Here is a 12,958-nt window from a genome sequence, read left to right on the forward strand (position 1 = left end):
TTTACAGATTTTGTATGCAAATAGAACTATGTACTTAGTATACTATTTACATTATATGCACTATGGGGACTATGTACTATGACCACAGTAAGAGGCTAGCCTATTGTAATGACTGACTTTAGGCTTAGAATTCTGAATTACGATGTTTGTTGTTGTGTAAGGACTGTCCCAGGGAGACTGTAGTTTAGGAGAAAGTCCTTTCCAGCGAATTGTATTCCATAATCACATCTTGCCACCTTTATCGAATCAATGCTGTGTAGCTCTCATGTCATGTCGAGTCTTCATTTCTCTGTCAGAAAGTTAGCTTGTCCTCAGGCACATGCATCACTTCAAACTGTGCCTGGAGATCTTGGATATACTTCTCAGTCGATGAAGGCATATCTGGAAGGCATCCAAAGAAGAGATCACAGGGTAGATGACGGTAACAACCAAAGAGCATCTGGATTATCCATTGTTAGGGATGGTTCAATTGAACGTTTCTGTCATGCCATTTGATTGGGGTTTTTGCTATACCGAGTAATCTAGAGAGTTCTTTAATTACAGCCAAGGTAAAATTCCTTCCTTTTGATTGAACTCCAAACCTGGAAATCCAGTGCTGTATCATTACCTCTACTACCATGACAACCTTTTCACCAGGGATAGATTAAGCTTCAGGCCACTTTGTGAAGTAATCAATGACAACGGGGATGTATTTGTTGTCATCAGCAGTTTGTAGCAGAGGTCCCAGGATGTTAATGGCTATGTGTTCAAATCATGCTGCTACATTGTAATGTTGCAGCTTTCCTCAGCTACGTTTCTCCAGTTCTTTCTAGCTCTCACAGTTATCACAAGATTAGCACCACTTTTGCACGTCAGCCCTTAGTAGAAGCTATGTAGTTATTTAAGGATGTTTGGGATCCGGGATTTTGGAAGTATCAGCTGCCATTGGAATGCCTTTCATCCAATTTGAGCTTCCGGAACATGATACTGTTTTGAATATTGAGTGAGTCCCAGAGATCCCAGTATTGTTGTGTCATAGGACTATAGACTGAAATGTCTTGCTAGACATTTCCCTATTTGAAGACTCCATTAAGACAATGGATGGGTTTAATGTTGCCATTTTTTTTCCTTACTGGTCTTTTCTGACTTCTTCGTCACCTCATGGGTCTGGGTTAGATGATGTTGAAGTTGTAATTTACATGCCACCTGATTAATTTGCGAATTTGCTTCGATCCTGGAACAATATCAGCAGCTTTCTGGGCAGTTTCTAGACAGAGCATTAAGGTTTCCATTTCATAATCTCTTCCAATGATGGATAGTGATGTCATATTCCTGGAGTCTGTGTATCCATTTGGCTATTGGTCCTTCAGGATTTTTTTAATTTAAATGCCAGGTCAACAATCTGTCCAGAGCAGGAATTTTCTAGCATAGAGATAATGATAGAATTTTCCACAGCCTTAACTGTGATGAATACCTCTTTTCTGGTGACGTAATAATTCCTCTCCTGTTTTAGATAGACATTTTCTCCAGTATGCTACGACATGCTTTTGACCATTTATTTCTTGGGACAAAACAGTTCTGACACTCTCATGTCTCGAATAGGCCCACCAGCGGCCGAGCGGTTAAGTCGCTGAACACTGGTAGTTCGGTCCGAGGTTCGAATCCCGCGAACGGGCTGGCTGCATGGGCGTTTTCGGGGTTTTCCCCATGTGTAACGTGTATACGAGCCAGTTTCCCTTAGAAAGTCCTCCATGAAAGGCATCCCTCCCCTTAGGCAGATAGCCCTAGTGTGCTTTGCCATAATTAAATACACCACCACACCACCTCATGTCTCGAATCTATGTCAAGAACAATTTGTTTGTCAAGCTGAGAATATGTTAGGATTGTCGCAGATGTTAAAGCTTCCTTCAGGTTTTTAAATGCATCCTCACATTCCTTTGTCCACAAGGACATTTTTTGTTATTTGTCAGTCTGTGAAGGAGTGTTGAGATTGAAGAAAAGGCCTTCACAAATTTCCTATAGTTGTTCAAAAGCCCAGGAAAGTTCTCAGCTGTTGCATGTTTTTGGGGCGTTTCCAATGTTAATAACTACCAACACTTTTTCTAGATCCAAACATGAACTTTCAGCAAAGGTAACATATCCAAGTCGCTTCCTGTCTGAACAATTTACATTTGGGAGAACTTAGTTTTAGATTGGCTTCCTTTAATATCAGAAGCGAGTTCCCAATTTTCAAAGTGCTCTTGGAAATTCTTCCTGATGAAAATGATGTCATCCAGATATATCAGAGAGGATTCATAGGAAAGACCTCTCAGCCCGTTCTTCATGAGGTATTAGGCATTCGAATATTGCTGGTGCATTACATAATCCTAATGGCATCACTTTGAACTTACAAAGTCCTTGTCTGGTGATAAATGCAGTCATCTGTGCCTGCCAATATCTACTCTTTAAACCAAGTGTCAAAAAACCAGTTGCTTCAAGAAAGAGTGCTCAGAATATCATCAATTATAGGAACAGCATAGCTGTATTTCCTTTTGACATCATTTAAGCAGCAATAGTCAATGCAAAATTAAGTTGAACCTTTTTCCTATCTGACCAAGATGATGGGAGCTGTCCAAGCGCTTCCTGAAGGCTCTATAACATCACTTTCTTGCATGCCCTTTAGAACTTATCCTACCTGTTCCTGTTTAGAAATCAGTAGATGTCTTGGATGCTGCTTGATTGGTGGATGATCTCCTGTATCTATTCTGTGCTGTGTCAAACTGGTTCAATCCCTGTCAGAAGGTGAGTGGGAAAAAACATCATGAAATTCTTGAATGAAACATTCTGCAGCATTTCTCTCTTCATGGCTTAGTTGTGCATTGTGCGATAACTGTGATGCTAGGCTCTGCAAAGATGGTGGAAGGTTAATATTTTGTTTAACGCAAGTTATATTAATTAATATAACTTATCAATGTTAATATTTCGTTTAACGAAGGTTAATATTTCGTCACTGGATTACATGCTGCAACCACTTCACTTTTCGTAATGACTTATCAGTTACATTGGCAACCTTTCCAGATAACGGTCCTCAATAGGTCGATGAGTGCCGAGGCTACTAGTACTCCTTTTGAGCTAATGGAAATTTCTATTTTGAGCTATGAATGCAGGAATTAAAAATTCTGTTGTTGCTGATATTACTGGTATTCTATTCATACTGGTGTGGTGATATCATCTTGAGCTATGATTTGGTGGATGGATTTAACTCCTTCATCTTTAATTCCAAACACTTGCCTAGTTAAATTATCTAGATGAGCAGTCACCTGATCCATTGGCTCCTGGACTTGAGCAGCTGTGATTGGGTGATAATCTATACAAGTTGCTTGCTGGGCTCCCTCGAATTTCACGATGTTCACTAAAGTGCTTTTTAAATTCTTGACATCCACCATTCACAGGGCTTTCTTTATTTCAGGATCCCAGATGTCATTAATGAAATTCTGTAGGAACAAGATTACCTTTGTTTGTGATGGGCAGTCCAAAAAAGGGAGATGAGACAGCCTTTCAACATTATTTGTGAGCTGTTGGCATTCTTTAAGCATGGGACATTTTTTGTAATTCATTAAATGTTTTATGAGTAGCTTAAATGCTTTGCATAAGCAGTTTACATTATCCTTGCCTGCAATATTAAAAAATCTGTAATACAGAACAAATGAGAATATAATTTTTCAGATCTCAAACAGATAATGTTTATTGTTAATGCTGCAAAAATAAGTGAGCATACATACGGACCTGTTGTGTCCGGTGTATCAGTTTTCTTTTCTGTTCCTTTATTTTAAATTTTATGTTCACTAGAGTTAGAGTCATTAAGACATTTTTTTTTTTTTTTATTTTTGTTACTTTAGTTGTAAAATGTTAATAAAATGGAATCATTATTATAATTTTTTAGTTTATATAATAAATAGTGGAGTTTTTCTTTTATTATAGAGTTCTAAACGCAGCAAGTTAGGATTTGAGTTGCAAATGGCAGATGGTCACAAATCATGCATTTTAGCAGCTGAAAATGAAAAAGAAATGGAAAGTTGGATTTCCAGTTTAAATATTGTAATTATAAATGCCAAAAATTCTTCAGAAAATAACAAAAAGCAAGCAACATCACCTGAAAGTTGTGGTAAGAATGACTAAATACTGTCTGTAATGTAGACCTTAATACCTTTTCCTTCCAGCAAATATATAGTTTTTAATACATGGAAGTGTCATTTATGTAAAAGTAATAATTTTATATTTTAAATGAAGTTCTTCATTGATCTGTTTCATTCAAGGTGGGAAGTGTAATTATTTGTAAAAATAATCCTATTACTTTAATTTATGCTTCTATCTGTCAGAGTTCTGCTGTTCTGTATTGGTCGAAAAAGAAAACTGTGAGTTAATTTGTAAGGTATATCCTAATTTTATAACAGTTATTTTAAGTTTATGAACCTTTCCTATGTCTTCTCGCTTCACTTTACAATTCCGTACGAGAAGAGTTTTTTTGAATCTCATTAAATGCAAATGAGTGGTAGAAAGTATTTAAGTCAAAGTTTTACCGACTTCGAGAGAGAGAGTTAGGCTTTCTGAATAGTGCATGTTTGTCTTTTGGTTACATTTCTCTAACTGTTATTACGCTATGCTGTATTATGTGCCTTTTGAAAGCTTCGCTGGGTAGTTTAATATTGCGGGCCAAATAGGTTACAATTGTGTTAATTTCAGCTAAATCTCTTTACTTAGTCATGAGTTACTTCTTATTTCTTACATTTTAAGTTAAGCCGAAATGGAGGCTTTGTTGTACGCCCTAAGAAAGGGGCCGACTGTATATCTTTATTTTGAGAAAAATAAAGGGTAATTGACCCTTCTTGAGTTTACATTTCTGTTTTTGGATTTAAGCGATTACTTGCTTAGCTGTTCACTAGGTTCCTCAGCACTTAGCTTAGTAGAATAAAAAGGAGGAACACTACAAATTTAATTGCAATGAGAGATATGCAGATCTGAGCAAAATATATACAGTACAAATTTTGTAATCCAGACGTCCATTATCTGGAATGATCTATAATCCGGACCTCAAAGCCACAAACTTTTTTTTGTATGAATGAATGGTATGCAGAGTTATAGTGCTATTTCATAAAAATTAAGCTCCAAGTACATTAAAAAATGCTTGGCATAATTTATGGCCAGGTACCATATTTCATGGTGAGAACAATGATGATGATAGCCGCGAATTTGAAGGTTTTCGGACATCGCAAACTAAAGGTAAATTTTCCAGTTATTGGATTTTGTAAAGAAATGTGGAGAAGTGGTAATAAATGAAGATGAGATAACAGAAGTTTTTCATTGCGATGGCAATGCCCCAATCATCCATCTATTAACGGACGGCGAAATCTGTAGTATGGTTTTAGATCCAGAAAATACCACTTCCGATAGTGAAGAAAGTGACAAAGAGGCTATTGAAAATAAAAAAATTTCTATTGACAAGTTAGTCGGTATTCTCGACACAGCAATTACAGGACTTGAACAGTGGAACTTTGTAACTGAACAAGAAATTATGTCTGTTTATAGAATTAAAGAGAAAGTATTAGCACAAAAAATGAAGCAACTTAAACAACTTACATTGAAAGAAATGTTTAATAAAGTAAACAAATAAATATTAAGCCTTTTTTTTTTTTGTAAACTTTGATATCCTTTAGATCATAATTGCTCTTTATTTCATAAATTACGGTTTCATATTTTTAATTGTATAATTTCTGAATGTCATCTTACCAAATTTAAATTAAAGATCTATAATCCGGGAAAACCCCTAATCTGGAATCGCCGAAGTCCCGATGAGTCCGGATTACAGACTTTGTACTGTAGTAATCATTTGAAAAATATTTGAAAACACTTTTTCGTTGTTATCAAATGAGAAGTTTGTATTTGCTTTTGGCTGAAAAGAATAAATACCATTTCAAATTTTAGTGCTTGAAAAATTGGTGCATTTCAGTAAAATTAGCATAAATCTGACGTGAATATTTTGTTGCATAAAAGAGAAGTGTTAAGGTCATCTAGAAAAAAGTGTAAGAATTTGAGTATAAAAATATTCCTGATTTTAACTGACTAGCTCGTTCTATTAATAATCTATGCAAAATATTTTATTCTTAAATGAGATGTTAGTGAGAATCCTCCCATACACTGTACTTTAGAAACAGATGCTTCAAGGTCATTTTCTTCCACACACTTTGCCTTATGGTATTGACAGCTCTAGTCATATCCACTAATTCCCCCCCCCCCCCACTTCATTTCCATTTGTAGAAAGTGCAGGAATGAAGGCTGATTTTTAACTATAGTCTCAGACAAGGTAGGGAAAGTAAGTTCTGTGCATTGATGATGACATGCAAAATGAGGGGGGGGGAAGTCCTTTGAAGTGCTTATCGTCGGAAAGTAATTTCGTGGTTTTTTTTTTTTTAATGAAAAATGAAAGAAGATTTTTATTATAGTTTATTATTGAATTATATATTGTTTGTTCTGGTCCAGTTTTTAGACCGTTCTGGTCTTTTGCCATCTTTCTGGCAGTAGCATGATATCATGCTCGTTATTATTATTATTATTATTATTATTATTATTATTTTTGATGACAAAAAACTGATCCAGAGGATTTTTTACCTCCTTATTTGAAGTAAAGGTTTTATCGTCTAAAACATTTCGTAGAGACTGGAACAAATAATAATCAGAAGGTGCCAGATCTGGTAAATATGGTGGATGTGGCAGTATGCCTCATCCTAGCTGTAAAACCTTTTGGCAAGTTGCTAAACTTGTATGAGGTCTTGCATTTTCTTGGCGGAACACTACACCTTCTCTATTGATCAATTCTGGCCTCTTTCTGTTTAAGTGAATCATTCAGTTTTTCCAGCTGATGACAGTACACTTCAGAGTTGATCATTGTGTTGTTCGGTTGAAGCTAAAAGAAAAAAAAAAAAAAAGATTCCTTTAAAATCTCACCAAACAGGTAGCATCACCTTTTTTTTATGCATATCAGCTTTTGAAGTGCTTTGAGCCGGTAAATCTTTTTTTACCCCATGATCTCTTGCATTTAACATTGTTGTAAACAACACATTTCTCGTCCCCAGTAATGAAGCACTTCAAAAATGGATCATTTTCTTGATTTTCGAGAAGCAAATCACAAATATGAATGCAACGGCACAGATTTGTTTCTGTAAGAACCTTAGGAACCCATATGTCACGTTTTGAGATTAAAGCTAGGCAATTCAAATGATCATGAATGGTCGAATTCAATAAATTAAATCGCTCAGCAATCTCACGAGTTCTTATTCGCTGATGTGCACCAGTTAATGCCTTTATTGTGTCTTCATTAGCTTGAACTGGCCTTCCAGAACATGGTTCATCTTCAAGGTCAAAACTGCCAGATTCTAACTGCCAGATTGAAATTTTGCAAACCAGTTTTGGCTCTAGTGATCTCTCACTACATCTTTTCCATATACATCGTATAATATGTATATATATATATTTTTGCTTGAACAGCTTTTTTATCTTTTGTTAGTAAAAAAGTAATATATGCTGAAAATGCTGCTTTTCACTTTCGATATTTGAAAGGACACCAAGCAAATATTACTATGTAGAATCAATTGAACTTTTCACAAGCAAGCTTTGGTATATCAGCTGTCAAAATACATAATGATTATGCGTCTGAAGTATGAAGTTTCCGTAACAAAAATAGATTTAAGCCCTTTGTTTGGACAAACAGAAAGTACTTTCTGAACGACCCAATAGTTTAAAGTAACAGACTATAAAAGTATTTGAATTATGAATTTACTAACTGTGTTTTCCTTTTTTTGACTTTTCATGTGCCATTTGGAATCAGAATTCATGTATTTGATGTATAACTCAGCCTTTAAGTTTATTTTTTATCTTATTCTTCAAATTAAGCTTTTGATTATTTCACTATACCTTTTTTTATAGAAAAATGTATTTTTTGTCTAATATTTATACTTTTTGGTGAGTAATACATTTGGATGCTATGAAAAAATACTCATCCGATTTGAAAATTTCATTTGATTTTCACTTTTTGACAGGCGTCTAGTCTTAGTTCTCTCAAATAAGGATTCTAAGTTCCTGGAAAGGATATTACATTCCCCTGCTGATTTAAACCACCACCATCAGGAAACAAGATATTCCTATAAAAGTAAAAACAGTCTGCAATGTGATACATGTGCATCATATCTGTGAAGGAAGTTTTCAGCTGCTAGGACTAAACATCCCGGAGAGCTCAAAGCTCCCACTAGACTGCTGGATATTAATCCATAGCCTTGTGTTATTTGTTTAGCATATGTTCATCTTTCAAAGCTACTGAAAGCATGATAGATGACAGGTCATGCAACAATAGTTATTTATGATACAATGGTGACAAGCTGTGATATAAGTCATCTACCTTGTGCTGGAATTTTAGTTGTGATATCAGTGTTGCTTGGCAGCTGCTACAATTTATAGGACAATGTGTACATCGTGCAGTGTATTGATTGACACCATCAGAGAATATTTTGTTATTTCCATTCTTATTAGTGTTGTTCTTTTACTCTTTTCATTATCTGTGGATGCTTCCTTTTTTAATTTGCTGCAAGAGTTGTTCAGAACTATATGTATATATATATATATATATATATATATATATATATAAATATAATATATATAAATATATTATATATATATATAATATATATAAATATATTATATATATATATATAATATATATGTGTGTGTGTGTGTGTGTGTGTGTGTATGTATGTACTCTGATTATTATTGCAAATAAAAGCCAAGACAATTTGTCACTCAGAAGTATGCAGTCAGGCTGTGCTTAAATAATAATAAATCATGTACAGAACTTATCATGCTAAAACTATGTTGAAGCTTGATTGTCAGGACATAAAACTGTTTTATCCACTATTTCTAGTATAAATAATCTGTAGAAGTTTTCTGTTGAATCAAAGCAGTGAATTTTAAACAAAAAAAAAAAAAAAAAAAAAAAAAAGATTTCCCTTCTAGTAATACTGGAAAAATTATTTGAAACAGTAAAACTGTTTAACTGATTGGGAAATAATGACTCGGTAAGCTTCTTATTTGGGGGGGGAGGGGAGACGAATGAGCTCAAACTGAAACATTTTAAATGTCCTAGTTTTAAAATAAATTAATGTAAAATAGATGTTCAAGAAAGGTAAAAAAAATAATTTTTATATGCTTTTTATCTTTAATTTTGCTTTATTATGATACATTAAATTATATATTAAATACATATTACTCTATCAAAATGTCCAAAAGAAGCTAGTTGCTGTTATATGTCATTTTTTAAAATTTGTTTTTACTTAGGCTGTTTTTTCTTGAGCTAAAATCTAATGATTTTCAATAATCTAATGATGATCTAAGTTGTGAAAATTTTTGGTCTTCTGTTGTACTGGTATAGTTAATCCTTAATATCTAAAATTTTGGAAAATATTAACACATTGATTGCCAATCATGCACCAGCATGTGATGTTGTGTTATCAGCAAGGAGCCAATCACGCGCCAGCACGTGATGTAGGATGATGCCTCAGTAGTGCGGGAAAATCCTATACTTGTTATTCATTCTCCAGTTCATTTCGCATTGCATGCAGAGTATTTCGTCTGATATTGGCATGGAGTGATAATTGGCTTGAAGTGAAACTACATATAAATAATCGCGGTTTCGAAATTATTGTTTTATTTTTTATTGAAAAAATAATCTTATAGTATGAGTTACAGAGATGGTGTTGCAGGGCCTATGCGCCTGAAAAAAAAGAAAAGTTCAATATAAAAAGGCTCTTACGGATGAGGAAATAGCAAATTTATTGAATGATTATGCTCAGAAAGTACTTTTTCGCTATGAAAAAAAGAAACATTCTCGCATCACTGCTTGGAAGGACACAACCAAAGAGGAACTCTTGGTATTTGTGGGATTGAGCATACATATGAGAACTATACGAATCAACTGTATACAGGATTAAAGGAAAACAGAATCACTGTTTGATTTGCGTGCATTTTCAGAAAATATGAGCAGGAATCTGTTTTTGTTGTTACTGAGGGCATTGCACTTCGCAAAAATCCCAGATCAGAATACAGAGCTTCCAAAGGATCGACTGTATAAAGTAAAAGATATGGTGAATTTGTTCAACATTCGAGTATCTGAAATATATTACCCAGGGTGTGAGATTAGTTTAGATGAATCGATGGTATTGTGGCATGAACGGCTTATATTCAGACGTATACCAAATACATGTCACAAATATGGTTATCAAATTGTACATGATCATAACCCCTGATGATATGGTTCTGAAATTTATAGTATATACAGGCATGTTGGCATGTAGGATTCTGGTGGAAAAGAGCATACAAAAAAAGTCGTTATGAATTTAGGCAAGGGAATGCTGGATGTAGGACATAGCATATTTATGGACAATTATTATAACAGCTATGAACTGGCAAAATGTCTTGCTGATAGGAAAACTCATTGCACTGGGACAATTAGAAAGGACAGAAAGACATTTCCGAAAGAAGTAAATGAAAAAAAAAAAACTGAAAGGGTGAACTGTAGCAAAGTATGCTAATGGTGTGATGATTGCAAAGTGGCAGGATAAGAGAGACGTCACTTACATTTCCAATGAATGTAAAAATATGGCAGAAATAGCAAACAAAAGAGTTGAAATTAAATTGAAATCTCTACCTGTAATTCAATATAATAAATTTATGGCCGGTATTGATAAGCAAAATCAAATGCTTGCTTATTATCCTTGTGAGAGAAAAAGAATTAGGTGGCCCATGAAAATATTTGTACATATTTTGCAAATAATGATGACCAATTCCCGTTTTATATATAATAAGTATTCCAATGAAAACACATCACTGTATGACTACCGTTTATCCGTGATACTAAGTTTACTGAAACAGCCATCTGTTCTTCGTGCTCCTGTATGTGATCAGTCTGAATCTGAACATCTGCTGAGTACACAGGAAGAAAAAAAAAGACAGAAAAATTCTAAGAAAGCCAAAGTTGCTATTCCCAAGGGAAACATAAAGATACAACATAAGTTTGCAAATTTTGTGAAGTATCTCCCGGGTACTGCTTAGATTGTTCAAAGATAATACTATACAAATAACATTCTAGATGTATCTTTTCAAATAATGTCTTTGTAATTTTCTTGTTATAAATTCCTTTGTAATATGTATAATTGTCTGTAATACATATTGAGCGCCAGAGCGTGATGTGGCATTTGCGGAAAATTTTGACATGTAGTGCCAATCACGCGCTGGCACGTAATTAAAAAATTTTTTAATAAAAGGCTTAAATAATACTTAGGTATCACATAATTATCTTTTATTAATATTTTGAACATATTTCTTATAATAAGTATGTTGGCATATGGATACAATTTACTTCCATATGGGTGGCAATAACTATCAATCTAACTCTGGTGACTGGCAGTCAATGTGTTAATGAAAAAACTTGCGATCTTTGTAAATTATGTTTTTCTGCCTTTTTTTTTAATACGGAGCTTATACTGCACTTAAATTGCTGTTAATGGTATTTAATATTTTTTGCATAGCTGTTGATCCTGTTTATTAATAATCTATTTAATTGTATTATTAGTTAATAATCTATTTAACCATAATGTCTTATACTCTTTTTAGGAGATAATATGTCTAATGTTCTTCTCCCTTCACCCTGTGGGTATGGTACTTTAAAAGGACTGGAGCATAGTAAGAATCCTGAATTAGCAAAAGTAAGTAGCATTTATTATTAATTCTAATTTTTTTTATTAATACCATTTATAAATCTCTAGGGAAAATTAATGTCTTTTGCTGCTGTTTATAAAAGAGTTATTCTTGCTGTATAATGAAATAAGGGAAAACCACAGAAATAACGATAACTCCCTCAAAAATAAGCCAAATCGTGTAAAATTTGAATATGTTGCTAGGTAAGAGTAGTTGAGTAAAGCTGCAATATGCAAATTAGTGGCGCTGCACTCGGAATACGTCATCTGCGAGGAGTATAAGAGTCCATGTTTGAGAGCAAGCCCACATATTTCACTGTTATCATGACATCAGAAATCTGAGATAGCCAATTCGTAACAATGACCTCCAGGCAACATTTGCCTGCAGAACTATGATAGAGAGCCATCATTGGGAGACTAGAGACAGGACAAAGTCAAACAGAAGTGGCCAGATGTCTAAATGTGAGTCTTCTGTGGTTCACAGACTTTGGAGGCAGTTTCAAACCACAGATTTGGCACCTAGGAGTTCAGCCATGGACGGCCAACTGCTACAACGAGGGCCGATGACTGATATTTGATATTATGTGCACACAGGAATAGAACCGCTACTACGACTCTTCTTAGATCGTCCCTTGCTGCAGCCACTTGAAGTTCGGTGTCAATGTCAACTGTGCGTAGAAGACTTCACGAAGGTTGTCTGTATGCAAGGTGACCAGCCATTTGCGTGCCGCTCATGTCATGCCATAGGAGAGACCATTTGCAGTGGACACGACAACATGTCCACTGGACGCCTGATCAATAGAGGTCTGTTCTCTTAACGGAAAAATCCAGGTTTAGTCTAGAAAGCGATAGTAAGTGTTATTTGATATGGAGAGAACCTGTAACCCGTTGTTATCTGTTGAACATCCGTGAAAGAGATGCATATGGAAGAGGCAGTGTCTGTGTTTGGGGTGGCATCTCTTTGAGTGGACGCACAGACCTCCATGTCTTTCTAAGGGGGACCATGAATGCTCAGGTTTATAGAGATGACATCCTTAATGCTTATATGCGCCCATATGCCAGGGCAATAGGTGATGCTTTCCTATTACAGGGCGACAATGCAAGACCACACAGGGCTCACATTGTAGATGATTATCTATAACAGGAAGCAATTATACGCATGGAGTGGCCAGCTCGATACCTGGACTTGAATACTATCGAAC

The 12,958-nt window shown here is 34.9% G+C and overlaps 1 protein-coding gene across 8 annotated transcripts in view; it reads left to right on the forward strand.

Moving 5' to 3' along the window:
* Ziz (dedicator of cytokinesis protein Ziz) overlaps positions 1-12,958 on the forward strand; it is a 292,231-nt gene that overhangs the window by 44,460 nt on the left and 234,813 nt on the right. For all 8 annotated transcript variants that reach the window (XM_085811589.1, XM_085811587.1, XM_085811582.1 and 5 more), the window contains exons 7-8: positions 3,940-4,123; positions 11,674-11,765. In XM_085811589.1, coding sequence (XP_085667715.1) covers positions 3,940-4,123; positions 11,674-11,765 — 276 coding nt within the window. The remainder of the gene's footprint in view (positions 1-3,939; positions 4,124-11,673; positions 11,766-12,958) is intronic.

The sequence above is a fragment of the Stegodyphus dumicola genome, chromosome 2 (genome assembly GCF_044657685.1).
Source record: "Stegodyphus dumicola isolate Sdum_Otavi_A_Nest chromosome 2, ASM4465768v1".
NCBI classification, from domain to species: domain Eukaryota; kingdom Metazoa; phylum Arthropoda; class Arachnida; order Araneae; family Eresidae; genus Stegodyphus; species Stegodyphus dumicola.